The 14,456-nt window shown below is 43.5% G+C and overlaps 1 protein-coding gene across 2 annotated transcripts in view; it reads right to left on the reverse strand.

Annotated features, from left to right (window-relative positions):
- Positions 1-14,456, reverse strand: part of SPON1 (spondin 1) — a 307,051-nt gene that overhangs the window by 119,250 nt on the left and 173,345 nt on the right. For both annotated transcript variants that reach the window (XM_025357568.1, XM_025357569.1), the window contains exon 6: positions 3,069-3,217. In XM_025357568.1, coding sequence (XP_025213353.1) covers positions 3,069-3,217 — 149 coding nt within the window. The remainder of the gene's footprint in view (positions 1-3,068; positions 3,218-14,456) is intronic.

Consider the following 14,456-nt stretch of genomic DNA (forward strand, 5'->3'; position numbering starts at 1 on the left):
CCACACCAACCTACAAGTGTGATCTACCATTTCCTAAAGCCCCCGCCTGCCTTGGATTACCCATTTGTGACCTGCCAGACTAGCCATAGTTCAGTATTTCTAATTTCCAGTCCCCAGGTGTCCTGGCCACCAGGACCCACTTGCTTTTGTCCTCCCACGAAGGAGTGAGCATTGTGGCCTTCCCCAGCCCCAGCTACTAGTGCCACTACTGCCAATAATTTTGCTGTAATTTTTCATTAATTTTCTTGGTGTTTTGCAGTTATAGTAACATTAAAATTTATACTCAACAGTATTATTATAACTTTCCACTATTAATGGGATTAGTATTTTTGTTCATTTGTGCTTGAAAGTCATTAGCATAAAATTTACCTCCAACAATAGCTATTGTGATTCTTCATGCCCTTGAAACTTGCAGTGAGCAGTAAGTTTATAATAAGAGAATGCTGGTAAGCATATAAATGTCTTTCTTGAGAAAAGAGGGTTTTTTATTTTCATCATGGCTGGACTCAGGTTCTTTGACAGAGTGATTGGTAGGATAAAAAGTATTAAAGGCTGAGAGCACTGTGTTAGTTTGTTGATGTTTTCAAGCAAGTTTCTGGTTATTCAAAGGACACTTTCATATTCTAGGAGGATTCATATTCTTGCTTCTTTTACTGTTGTTTCTTACCCGACTTACAAAAAAAATATAATTAATTGTGTGCTTGCGGGGAACAATATTTAGAAAGATGAATTATTTGGAATCCTGAAATCACCCTATCCTACTGACTTTCCCAGGAGCTGGGGAACCCGAGGCACTGAGAGCAGAGGCCAGATTGAGAGGCTGGCAAGAGGAATTTCTCTGTGGGGCAGCTGTGTGGGACAGGGAAAGTATACAAGTAGGCCTGGCTTCATGGGCAGGTAACCTGTGCAATCTCACAGGACCCCGTGCTATGAAATTCACGGTATTACCATCTTGAGATTCTCAACAAGTTTTGAACAAGTGGCCCCAGGTTTACACAGAGCAGATTATACATCTAGTACTGTCTGGGCTTTGGAGCCAGACAGAGTTGGGTTTAAGTCCTGGTATTCTCTGCTGTTGAACTTGCCTTGGTTTCCTTATCTGTAAAACTGGGATAATAATAGCATCCTCTCAGCCTAGATGTGAGGGGAGCTAAAAGTAGATATCCAGCACCCAGGGGGCCTGAAAGGTGGTGATGGGCTCTGAGATATGCTCATTCCCATGTGCGGTACCCATAATTAAACTCGTTATTACGACTGTATGTCTGAAACACTAGCCAGCTGGGATAGGCAGACAGATGTTGCCTGTGTGGTAATACAAGCCAATCACAGGCATGCTGATTAGGAACATACCAAAGAACCTTTTCCTAAGAGGGACATTCTGAGACTGGCAGTGGTGGTGGTGGGGGGTCCCACCCATGAGTTTTCAATCTTTTTATTGCCGTGACACATGTCACATAATGTTCACCAGCACAATATAGTTCCAGTTACATATGATTCCTGCAGGCTTCTTTTTCCAGAAACCTCTCAAGTAAGCCAACAAGTGAGACTGATGTTATCGTGAAGATGCCCCTGACCCTGATGTAATTAACTGGCAAACTTTAATATTTCAACTACTATTTGTAACAAAAGGTTTTCAAGATTCCACACTATGGAGCTTGACAAATCAGGGAGGCATAATTCCATACTTGAGAACTGGGAATGTGGACCCCCAGGATCCCAAACAAGGGTTCCCCCATGATAGGCCAGACAGACTAGTGCCAATATGGTGCCCTGCATAACTCTGCCATAGTCTGAAGGAGTGATGCCGATTGTGCGGCGCGGAGCCAGTCAGAGAAACAGAGCATGGTCAGACAGCTCATCTTGGATGAACAGCATGCACTCCTAAAACATCTGGTCAAACATCTTGTTTTCCAAGAAAGGAGGAAAGACTTCAAATCAAATTAATAAGAAACATAAGCTCATTCTAGGGCATTTTTCTGATTCCTCAGGGGATTTATAGCAGGAGTCAGAGTGACCTTTGTTGCATCCGATTTAGGGTTTGTGGGCAGCTTGGAGTCCAGATGGTAGGGAGCACTGCAGGCCTCAGCTGTGCTTGCCCTGCTGTGCGGCTCAGGCCTCTGGGCACATGCATACTGGGAGATGGGGTCCCTGGTGTTTCCTTAGCCTCCTGCATCGTCTCAGGAGATGTGAGACAGGAGCACAGGGAGGGCAACAGCCTCTTAGTGACCTGTGTTGTAAAATGATCACATCCCAAGCATGCTTTCCTCTTTCCTTACTTCCTCCAGAGCACTTGGTGGGCAGTGGGACATGCTCCCATGTGCTCTCTCAGGCTGGACGGGCTTTTGTGGGTAGTGATGGCTAAAGCTGCCCTGCCACGTCTTGCAGTAAACCACCACTGAGCCACGCGGCTCTTCTTCCAAGGTTTTCTCATTAGCCTCCTCTCTGGTGTCAACCTGATCAGGCTTTTGATGAAGGACGATGGCATTGTCAGCCAAATGAATTGACAAGAATTATGGGCTTTTTCTCCCTTATCTCGCAGAGGCATCAGTGAGGGCCTAGATAATGGGACTGCTCCTGGGCCCACACAACACAGGACAAAGAAGACGCCTTAGTCCATAATGATTATGATGAACTAACGACTAATTTATCAAGTACCTCAAGACATAGTTGCAAAAAGCACGTGCCAACACACAAACGCTTATTTTGGGGATTTGGCTGGACAGCTTGACTATTACTCCTCTGACCCTCTCAAAGATCACAGTAAGAAAACCTTAATTCATGGCTTTGACTCTCAGGAGACTAGAGACAAGGCATCTCAACAATGTGGCCACAGCAGCAGCATTTAGCACAGGCTGAAGAAAACATGAATGCAGTCAGGGACAATCTGAGACAACAAAATGGATATTTGTGCCTCTGTCTGTCCTCTACTTAACATAAAACCCCAAACTCAGCAAATAGATTTTCTTCTAGCACACTGTACTGCAAATTTCAAGCCTCTGGGAACAATATCTAAGGAGTGCTTTGATTGCATTTCTGTTATTTGGTCATTCTGTGATATTTTGTCTTACCTGTTGTCGAATTTCTTCCTCCATTTTCACGGGTGAGCCCAATTCTGCAACTTGTTTGACACCTTCGCTGGCATATCCTCCATATTCCCACAGTACATAATTCTTGGAGTGGGATCCTCCAATGATTGCAGACCAGTGATTGGCCCGACCTGGGAAAGTCAATCAGGATGCAGTTATCAGTGTGGCTGTGGCTGAAACATGAGTCCCTTAAATGATGGTGAGGATGTGTAATTGGACAATGATTCAAAGAGCACTGACTAAGCACCTGTTCTGTCTTAGGCCCTGTGCTATTCAGTGATAAGAGAGAGTTCCTATAAGCAAATAGGTCTTGGGAATGTATAGACAGGTAATAGCAGATGTTGAACAAGAGAGAGGCAGCCCAGAGATGCGTTCTGTCTAGGAAGGTCTCAGAGAAGGGGATAGTTGAGAGAATGTTAAAAGCTGATCATATTTGTAAGGCAAAAGAGAGTAGAAAGGACTGTTCTGGCAGACTCCCATCCAAGTGCTAACCGGGCCTGACCCTGCTTAGCTTCCAAGATCAGACAAGATTGGGTGTATTCAGGGTGGTATAGCCATACCCAGACTCAGAAACATTAAATAACATTGTGTGTTTGGAGAGTCATAACTAATTCAGCATTGCTGTGTCACAAACTGTCAAGGGGAACGTTAGGGGATGATGCCAGGGAGGTAGGAAGAAGCTGGCTCATGAATGGCCTTGCTCTAAATGCTTCAGGAGTTTGGATGTCATTTGAAAGGATCTGAAAACCACTGAAGGGTTCTGGCAGAGGAGTGATATAATTGCATTTGAATTTTAGATAAATCATCCAGACAGCAGTGTGAAGAATGCATTGGAGGGAGCACAGTTGGAGTGGAGAGCTGGATAGGTAAGCAAGGAGCAAAAGATAGAAGAAATGTGTGCGGACCAGCCTTAGAAGTAAACATGGTTGATTTCAGCTTAGTTTCATGTACATTTCAGTACAAGGGGCAATTAACTAAATTTAAAGGATGGGATAGACAGTTTGAATATGTGGAAGTGACCATTCCACAGTGATTTGGTGAAGATCACATGGGATGGCAGCTGCAGCAGGATGTGGGAGGGAATTAATGCACAACACAATAGCATGGGAAAACAGAGTAACATCTGGGCTGGACCAAGACAGAACTTGACTTGAGGATTTTATTTAAGTCCCCAAGGAAGGGAGGAAGAAGGAACTGATAGTATCAGCACCCTACTGGATTTGTTTTTGCATGTGATGAATATAGATGCATAAAAATTTATTATTTACTAAGTTACATATAGTTAGTTCATCACAGGGTTGGCTCAATTCTCAGCCATTCTTTGGTTGCTTAAACAAAGTCTCGAGTTAAATAACATTTTCAGGCATAGCAAAGAGGAAAACTTGAACTGGGTGAACCCAACTGACATTTTCAGTTTCCCACCTGGTGGCCCAGAGTGGCAGAACTCTTCAGCCCAGCACCTAGGAAAGTGGTTCTGAACATGGCCTGGTTCTGTTTACAGCTCACATCGCTTCCCTATGGCCCTTTGCTCCAGGGGCACATCAAGAACATAGGTGTAAAGCCAGGCTGCACCTTCCTGGCCTGCTGAGGGCAGCCATGGCCCACCCCAGGCAGAGGACCATGTGGGTTTGCCCAATTGCTTGTTCATTATTTCCTACACATCAGGAAAATGCAGACCCCATGTTTATCCCTCATCTTTCATATCCCTAGAGTAGACAGATAGAGATGCTGCCAGCTGTTTCTCTAACTCATTTCTTGGGTGAAGAGAGTCCTAGCTGTCGTCTAAGCCAAAGTACGCTTGTGTAGGGGCAATGGCTGGTAGCCAGTAATGGCCTTAGGTTCATGTGGACAGAGTGACCAGCTTCAGAATCTCTTGCTCTCCCTGTCCTTCTCCACCAAAATACTACTTGTTTCAGGCCTGTCCTGCCTGAAATTCTGTACCTTAGTGCAGAATTACCATATGCTCTTTGCTCTGTACTCTCTTCTTGTTTGGCTTAGCCAACTCCCATTCCTCCTTTATAAAATACTCAGAAGTTCCTCAAGACCACCGCAGGCCAACCTAAGCTTTTGTCTTCTGTCTTGCCATAGCACAAATCACATTTATTATCACTGTTACAGTCTGTTATTTCACTAGGCTGAACGTTTCTTGAAGGAGCCTGCCTTCAGCCCAATACCTAGTGCTGTGCCTAGTGTGTTGTTAGTGCTCAGTATATGTTTCCAGAAGCATTTCATCCAGACAATCAAATGGGAGGGCAGCAGTATGTGCACTTGACATAGTTGGGAACAAGCTTGCACAGATTTGATTCACTGTGATTAAATTCAAGCCTTAGTTCAGCAGAGTTGATAAGTTCAGCAGAGTTGACACCTGCTAAGCTAAGGCAGTATCCTATGTGCTGTTAAAAAACAAAGAGCAACAACAAAAAAGAAAGGCATTGGTCTTAGAGCCAGCAGACAGGGATTGAAACGCTAGCATAGACACTTACTGGCTTTGTAAACTTGGTTAAATTCAATTACTTTATTTCCCTGAGTCTCAGTTCCCTCATTTGTAATTCAGGGATGATAATGTCGACCTTATCAACCTATTATGAGAATTAAATTAAATTATTTAAAAGTGAGACAATATATTAAAATCACTACTGGCACACAATAGACAGTCAATAATTATAGTTTCTTCCTTTCATGGTTGTTAGGGAGGCTACAAAACTGAGTAAAACATGAAACCTGCCTTTAATTCAGTATAAGAGATAAGAAATATGTACTATAAGTAAGATAATGGGAACATGTACAATCCTAGGGGATTAGGGGAGGGACCCAGATGGATCTTTCTGGCTTATTCATATAACTTCCATTATGTGCCAAGCACAGTGGCGGGCCCTGGACACTGAGGAGGACTGGATATGGTGTTGCCCTGAAGGGACTCACAGTCTGGGGGTGGGGGAAACAGATGGATAAGCGGATTAATTACAATACACTGTGGTCAGGGTTATTTATAGCACAAGAATGCAGAGCACAGAGGATGGAGCAGCTAACTCCAAATTTCCCAGATCCAAGGAATCGAAGTCCAAAGGCATGAGTGCAGAGAAGCAGGCACCTCAAGCGTGGGACCTATCTTTATGATTTTCATTCTTAAATAAAATTTAATTACACCACTTCAACCTCATAGCCAACACAGCTGTTAGTTTCCTGCAATGGTCTTGCAACATAACATACTAATTCAAATTTTAACACGTTTAATGACATCAACCAAATAACAGATATTTGAAAGGCACTTGGCCAGGGGAAAGGAATAAGACTATGTCCCTGCCCTGGGGTGACAAGACAGGCACCTGTGGAAAACCAATTTGCAACATTACAAAGGGTATTGATGTCAGGTGAGCAGCAGTCACTCAGGTGCAAAATGGTGCAGGGAAGAAAGGCATGGTGACCAGCCTCCAGGCCCCATTTATAACCATAAATCAGTCATTCAATCTCTCAGAGCCTCGGTTTCCCTTTAAAAAATAGAAATAATAGTTACCAAACTGGAGTATCGCCCAGAGTTGTACAAATTAATTGAGACAGTTTTGGAAAGAATTGTGAAAGCTGTAAAGAATTGTACAAAACAAAGCTCTTGGTATTATTACAGATATGAAGCACCAATCCAAAAGAAGGTGGGCGAGCAAGGAAACTTTCCAGTTGGAAGAAGGGCGCCTAGAGATGTAAAGAAATAGGTAGAAAAGAGGATAGTGTGCTGGGCACAGGACTGGCAGGCTAGTTGGAGCAGGGATTTAATGAACAATATAGATGCTAGGCACAAACACCTAGTAGGTGTTAGGACGATGCTCTCCTATGTGTAATCCTCACTATAACCTTATCCTCTTGTTACATATGAAGAAACTGAGGCCCAGAGGGCTTAAGGAATCAGCCCAAACTCACAGAGCAAGGAAGGGGTAAAACTGAGGTTCAAGCCCAGGTCTACCTGACTCCAGAACACATGTTCATCTCCCTACATCCCACTGTGAGGTCAGGACACAGAAGAGATGATTGGATGGACTGTAGAAACAAAGAAATTAGATGAAAAAGAATTTCAGGGCTAGGTTGTGGTGGGTGCTGAGTACCCATGGTGGTAAATGGCATTGGGAAAGGGGGAAACATGATCGAAGATTTATCCTGTGAAGAATGACATAACAATAGTTAGCATGTATTAAACTCATATGGATTGGCTCTGCGTCCCTACCTGAATTTCATCTCAAGTTATAATTCCCATGTGTCGAGGGAGAGACCTGGTGGGAGGAGACTGGATCATGAAAGCAGTTTCCCTTATGCTGTTCTCATGATAGTGAGTGAGTTCTCATGAGATCTGATGGTTTGAAAGTGTGTGGCAGTACCCCCTTCATTCTTGCTGTTTCCTGCTGCCTTGTGGAGAAGATGCCTGCTTCTCCTTCACCTTCTGCCATGATTATAAGTTTCCTGAGGCCTCCCCAGCCATGCTGAACTGTTAGTCAATTAAACTTCTTTTATTTGTAAATTACCAAGTCTCAGGTAGTTCTTTATAGCAGTGTGAAAATGGACTAATACAGAAAATTGGTACCCAAAGTGGGGCACTGCTATAAAGATACCTGAAAATGTGGAAGCAACTTTGGAAGCGGGTAACAGGCAGAGGTCAGAACAGTTTGGAGGGCTCACAAGAAGACAGGAAGATGTGGGAAAGTTTGAAACTTCCTAGAGACTTGTTGAGTGAATTTCACCAAAATGCTGATAGTGATATGGACGATGAAGTCGATGTTGAAGTGGTCTCAGATAAAAATAAGAAACTTATTGGGAACTGGAAGTAAACGTTACACTTGCTACACTTTGGCAAAGGGACTGGCAGCATTTTTCTTCTGCTCTAGAGATCTGTGGAACTTTCAACTTGAAAGAGAGGATTTAGGATATCTAGTAGCAGAAATTTCTAAGTAGCAAAGCATTTAAGATTTGACCTGGTTGATTCTAAAAGCATATAGTCATATGCATTCACAGAGAGATGGTCTGAAATTGGAACTTATGTTTAAACGGGAAGCAGAGCATAAAAGTTTGGAAAATTTGCAACCTATGTGGTAGTGAAAAAAAAAAAAACATTTTCTGGGGAGAATTTCAAGCAGAAATCTGCATAAGTAAAAATCAAAATGTTAATAGTCATGACAGTGGGGAAAATGTCTCCAAGGGCATTTCAGAGATCTTCACAGCAGCCCCTGCTATCACAGGCTGGGAGACCAAGGAGGAAAAATGGTTTTCTGGGCCAGGCCCAGGGCCCTGCTGGTCTGTGCAGATGCAGGACATGGGGCCTTTTGTCCCAGCTGCTCAAGCTCCAGCCGTGGCTAAAAGAGACCAAGGTGCAGTTTGGGCCATTGCTTTAGAGGGTGTAAGCCCCAAGCCTTGGCTGCTTCTATGTGGTGTTGGGGATCTGTGGGTAAACAGATGGCAAGAATTGAGGTTTGGGAACCTCTGCCTAGATTTCAGAGGATGTATGGAAATGCCTGGATGTCCAGGCAGAAGCCTGCTGCGGGGCAGAGCCCTTATGGAGAACCTCTACTAGGGCCATGCAGAGGGAAAATGTGGGGCTGAAGACTCACCACAGAGAGTCCCCACTGGGACACTGCCTAGTGGAGCTGTGAGAAGAGGGTCATCATCCTTCAGACCCCGGAATGGTAGATCCACTGACAGCTTGCACTGTGCACCTGGAAAAGCTATGGGCAGTCAACACCAGTTTGTGAAAGCAGCCTTGGGGGCTGTACCCTGGAGAGCCACAGGGGTGGAGCTGCCCAAGGCCTTGGGAGCCCACTTCTTACATTGATGTGGCCTGGATATGAGACACAGAGTCAAAGGAGATTATTTTGGAGCTTTAAGATTTAATAACTGCCTTGGGTTTTGGATTAGACTGGGGCCTGTGATCCCTTTGTTTTGGCCAATTTCTCCCATTTGGAATGGGAGCATCTACCCAATGCCTGTATCCTCATTTTATCTTGGAAGTAACTAATTTGCTTTTGGTTTTACAGGCTCATAGGCAGAAGGGACTTCCCTTGTCTCAGATGAGACTTTGGACTTGGACTTTTGAGTTAGTGCTGGAATGAGTTAAGACTTTGCGGGACTGTTGGGAAGGCATGATTGTGTTTTGAAATGTGAGAAAGACATGAGATTTGGGAGTGTATTTTGAAATGTGAGAAAGACATGAGATTTGGGAGGGTCCAGGGGCAGAATGATATGGTTTGGCTCTGTCTCCCCTCAAATATCATCTCAAGTTGTAATTCCCACATGTCGAGGGAGGGACCTGGTGACAGGTGATTGGATCATGGGGGTGATATCCCTTATGCTGCTCTCATGACAGTGAGTTCTTATTAGATATGATAGTTTAAAAGTGTGTGGCAGTTCCCCTTCACTCTTGCTCTCTCCTGCTACCTTGTGAAGAAGGTGCTTGTTTGTCTTTCACCTTGTGCCATAATTGTAAGTTTCCTGCGGCCTCCCCAGCCATGCGGAACTGTGAGTCAATTACACCTCTTTTTAAATTAGAGTCTCAGGTAGTTCTTTATGTCAGTGTAAAAACAGACTAATACATGAGCCTTTACTATGTGTCAGGCACAATGGGAAGGTCTTGACTTATGTTATCTCATTAAACACTCAAAAAGAAAATTCTTAATACAGATGCTATTCTCATTCAGTTAACCCAAGAATGCAGAGGCAGGCAAGTGATGACACTGCGATTCAAAGTTGAGTCAAAGAGCCAAAGACCAGCTCTTCTTTGCTGCATGGTACCATACCTTTGGTAGGACATACCCAGGGACAGGAAGGGAGAGGGTCTGAAGGTGAGGAGACCAAATAGGAGGCCCTTTGACATTCCCTTCATGAATCATGCAGGGTCTGACTTAGGGCAGTGGTAGGGGGAATGGGGACAAGGGGCCAGGAGTGTGAGACAATAAGACAGAAGACTGAACAGTCCTTGGGAGGCATTTTGGTAAAGTAGTTAAAACTGGTTTGGTTTTTTTTGGAGGTCAGATCTATGTATATTCTAGTCTTGGTTCTGAAACTTTCTACATTAAACACATCAGTTAGTCACTCTCAGTCTCAGTTTCTTCATTTGTAAAATAGGGACAGTAATAAAATCAGCCTCCTAGTATTGTTCTGAGGCTGAAGTTCATGAAATAGTGACTAGTGGTTGGCACATAAAATGGGGTCAATAAATATTAGCTAGTAAAATTAAATCTAAGTAGAGCAGGGAAAACACAGACATATTTCTGTAAGGTATGGTAACCAGAGAGAATCTAATTGGGTGATTGGGGGTGTGGAGATGACAGGAATGTCACATGCAAGTATCTGAATCTGAAAAACGGAGTCAAAGAATCATCTAAATGGGACTCCATGATCTGGGGTCTGCAGAATGAGGTGGTTAAGCAGATCTCTGTTAGCTGCGACACAGGAAAGTTTATGCTTGGGCCCCGCATCCTCTAGTAAATAGAGGAGGAGAGAGAAAAGACTCAGGTATCAGGAGGGCTGCGAAGAAGGAGATGAGGTTAAATCTTGTGGCCTTAAAGGAAAACTCAGAGTCTCTGGAGTCTTTGGTGAAACACTGGGGACTCAGACCTAGGGAGAAGTAGCAGAGAAGCAGACTATCACTATCCTTTTTGACTTTCAGGTAAGGACATGGCTTTTTGATTTTGCATGTCCCTCACTGGTTCCAGCAGAGTTCAAGTGGCCTATCTGGGTTTGGATATTTATTCCCAATAGCTTAGATGAGGTCCAGAGGTGGGGGGAAGCTGGGAGGAAGAAATAATTAGACATGTAAGTTTAAGATACTGATGGCCAACCAAGTGCATTTGTCTAAAAAGCTACTCCAGGGAGATAATTTTGAGTATATGTGTAGCAACCTTCTTCCTAACATCCTTTCTGCTGTCATCATTGGTACTAAATTACCAGTGTTCACAATGATGCTTGAAACACCAAGTGCTAATCAAATAACTCTGTTTGACATTTTGTCTAGTGTTGAAGGAGACAGGGTGCATGGTAGATAGATTCTCTGAGGTGTTCTGCACATGGCAGTGTGATGGTTAATTTTATATGTCAACCTGACTGGACTATGGGGAGGGCGGACATTTGATCAAACTGGTTATGTCTATGAGGGTGTTCTGGATGAATATTTGAATTGATAGATAGATAAAACAGACTGCCCTCCCTATTGTGGGTGGGCCCTATCTAGTCAGTTGAAGACCTGAATAGAACGTAAAGACTGACTCTCCCTGGAGGAAGAGGAAATGCCTTCTGCCTAATTGCCTTTAAGCTGGAACCTTGCTTTTTTTCCCCTGCCTTTGGACTTAAACTAAAATAGTGGCTCTTCCTGGGTCTTCAGCCTACTGGCCTTAGGACTGGAACTGAATCATCAACAACCCTGGTTCCCAGGCCTTCACACTCAGACTGGAACTACACGGTTGGTTCCCCTAGGACTCCAGCTTGCTAACTGCATGTCTTGGGACTTCTCGGCCTCTGTACTCAGGAAAGCCACATCCTTATAAATCTCTTCACCACCGCCCTGCCCCCCAACATACCCTGTTGATTTTATTTCTTAGGAGAACCCTAATACAACAGGTGTTCAGTGACTATCTGGATTTCCTGGCCAGTGGCTGCATTCCCCTGCCAATCCCAATTCTGCAGCAAGCCACCTATTCATTTCCTTGATACCCATTCATAATGGTTCTCCACAGAATGTTCTACAACCTTAGTGATTAGATTGCCGCAACCTTCTATTATCTAACCTCAGCCTCACCCATATTGCTTTCAGCAAATCTTTGTTTTGCGCCCTTGTTTGGGCCCTTATGGAATTTGCTATAGTTGTTATACATGACAGAGCTCCTCCAGCCTCTAAGTTCTAGGCTCCCCTCCTCCTTCTATTTCTTAGTAGATGACCTGGTCACTTAACTCTTCTGAGAAGACCAAGGTTAACCCATCTACAGACTCATCCATGCACAATGTGGCCAGTGACCAACAGAAAAGTATTGTGAACCTGCCAGTTCTATTCATAAAAGTTGTTTTGGATCTCACATCCCTCTTGCCCTTGTTATATTCAGGCTAGGCACAGTTCCAGAACCTGCCTGGTTTCTGACACTTTGAATTTGGCTGCAGAACATGCCTTCTGTGGGTTTGCACCTGGGTGCTGCCCAGGACACAGCCTGTACTTGTCCTTTGGCATTCTCTGTTCTTGGCTGCCTCAAGAACTTACTCTGACCAAACCATCCTGGTTTTCAGGATCCCATCCCAGAATGGCCTCCTGCCAAAAGCAATGCATGGGGAAGTCTGTCATTTAGGTCAGAAATCGCTCAGTTTTCTATTATCCTACCTTCTTCACTCCATTGTTTTTTTTTCCTTCCCTAGGGCCTCATGGAAAGTGCCACTTTTCCATTCCCAGGAAAACTCTTGCACTTATAAAACTGATTACATTATTTTCTATTTCCTCTGAGGCCTCCAATAATAATATTTTATTAATTCATTCAATGAACATTTACTGGGATTATACTATGTGCTAGTCCAAGGATCAGTAAGCTACAGTTGCCTATTTTCATTTCAATAAAGTCTTATATTTTATGTATTATCTATCTATTGTTTATGGCCACTTTCATGCTACAATGGCAGAGTTGAGTAGTTACAGCTGAAGATGACTGGCCTACAATCCCTAAAATATTTACTATCTGGCCCTTCATACAAAAAGTTTTAAAACCTGTGCCAGGTCATAGAGACTCTGAGATGACTCAGACTTGATCCCTGTCCTAGAGATGTTCTGTCTGGAGGGTGGGGTGTGAAGGGCATGGAAGATAGGTCATAACAGGCAATTATGATAAAGCATGGGTGATACCACTTTGATAAAGGCAAACACAGAATATCAGAGCACATATAAGGGACACTTAACCCAGATGGTTCCAGAGGAGATGTCCTGGAGGAGATGGTAGGTGAGCTAAATTCCGAAGGATAAGTAGCAGTTAGGAAGGCAAGTAAGGTTATTTTTGCAGACAAAATAATAGATGCAAAAGCAGAGGCATAAGAAAAAGCCAGAGATATGTGTAAGACTACGAGTAGGTCATGGTAGTGTGTGTGTATGTGTGTGTGTGTGTATAAAGATTGGATGATCAATGTTGAGATCAGTCAGCCAGGCAGATCATGATGGGATATGACTGTCTTAATAGAAACTTTTTATCTTAAAGGCAATGTGAAGTAGAGAAGAGAATAAGATAGTCCTGTCTATAGACTACTCCCAGATCTGTATGTGCTCATTTGACTTCTGCTTCTGACTCTGATGAAGTAAATGGCATTGCACTAGCCCTCTGGACATAAATAACTATAAATGGGCAAAATATATTAAACACCAGTTTTCAAATGTTGGAAAACAGACCGCAAAGGACTATGATCACTGACAGTAGGGAAACACAAGAGGTGAGCCCACGTTTGCCTAGGCTTTTTGCCACAGACACTTTCTTGTTTACAGTGCAGGAAGGTGGAGTAGAACTGAGCATGGTAAACTGTCTGAGCTGAGGAGGTAGAGGTAAGAATTTGGGGCAATTGAAGTAGATAGGATTTATGGGCTAGAATGCCAGAGAGGAGGAAGCTGCACAGAGATGGAGCTTCAGAATATGCACAGAAGTCCCCTTAAATCTTTGACCAAACACTAAGCTTCACATGTGCAGGGTGACACTTTACAAGGCCTGGCAGAGAACAGTCCCTGGGGAGCTAAGAGCTGAATAGAGATTCTAGAGGTCACACAATGCCAGAGATATAAAATGTCTACCCATCCATGTTAGAGAGACCTTGATGAACACTCTGTACATTCAACTGAAACCCTGGAAAGGCTATAATTTAGTGGCAAAACTACATTAGCCCTAGAGTAAAGGCTACTCTAGACTTACCCCAACAAAGCTTAGAAAACAGGTGTGGGAAAGGAATCAGGCAGATCCATCAGTAAATTAACCATCTGTCATACTCTTTAAAGGAAGATAAAAAATCCAGACACTCAACAACATAGTATTTACAATGTTCATCATGCAATAAAAAATTTCTAGATATGGCTGGGCATGGTGCTCAAGCCTGTAATCCTAGCACTTTGGGAGGCCTAGGTGAGAGGATCACTTGAGCACAGGAGTTTGAGGTCAACTTGTTCAACATAGTGAGGCCTCATCTCTACAAATTTTTTTTAAAAACTAGCTGGGCATGGTGGCGCATGCCTGTAGTCACAGATACTCCAGAGGCTGAGGTGGGAGGATCACTTGAGTCCAGGAATTCAAGGTTGAAGGGAGCTATGGTTGCCACTCATTCCAGCCTGGGTGACAGAAGGAGGTCCTGTCTCAAAAAAAAAAAAAAAAAAAAAAAAAAAAAAAAAAAAAA

This window comes from Theropithecus gelada, chromosome 14, assembly GCF_003255815.1.
Source record: "Theropithecus gelada isolate Dixy chromosome 14, Tgel_1.0, whole genome shotgun sequence".
Taxonomy (NCBI): Eukaryota; Metazoa; Chordata; class Mammalia; order Primates; family Cercopithecidae; genus Theropithecus; species Theropithecus gelada.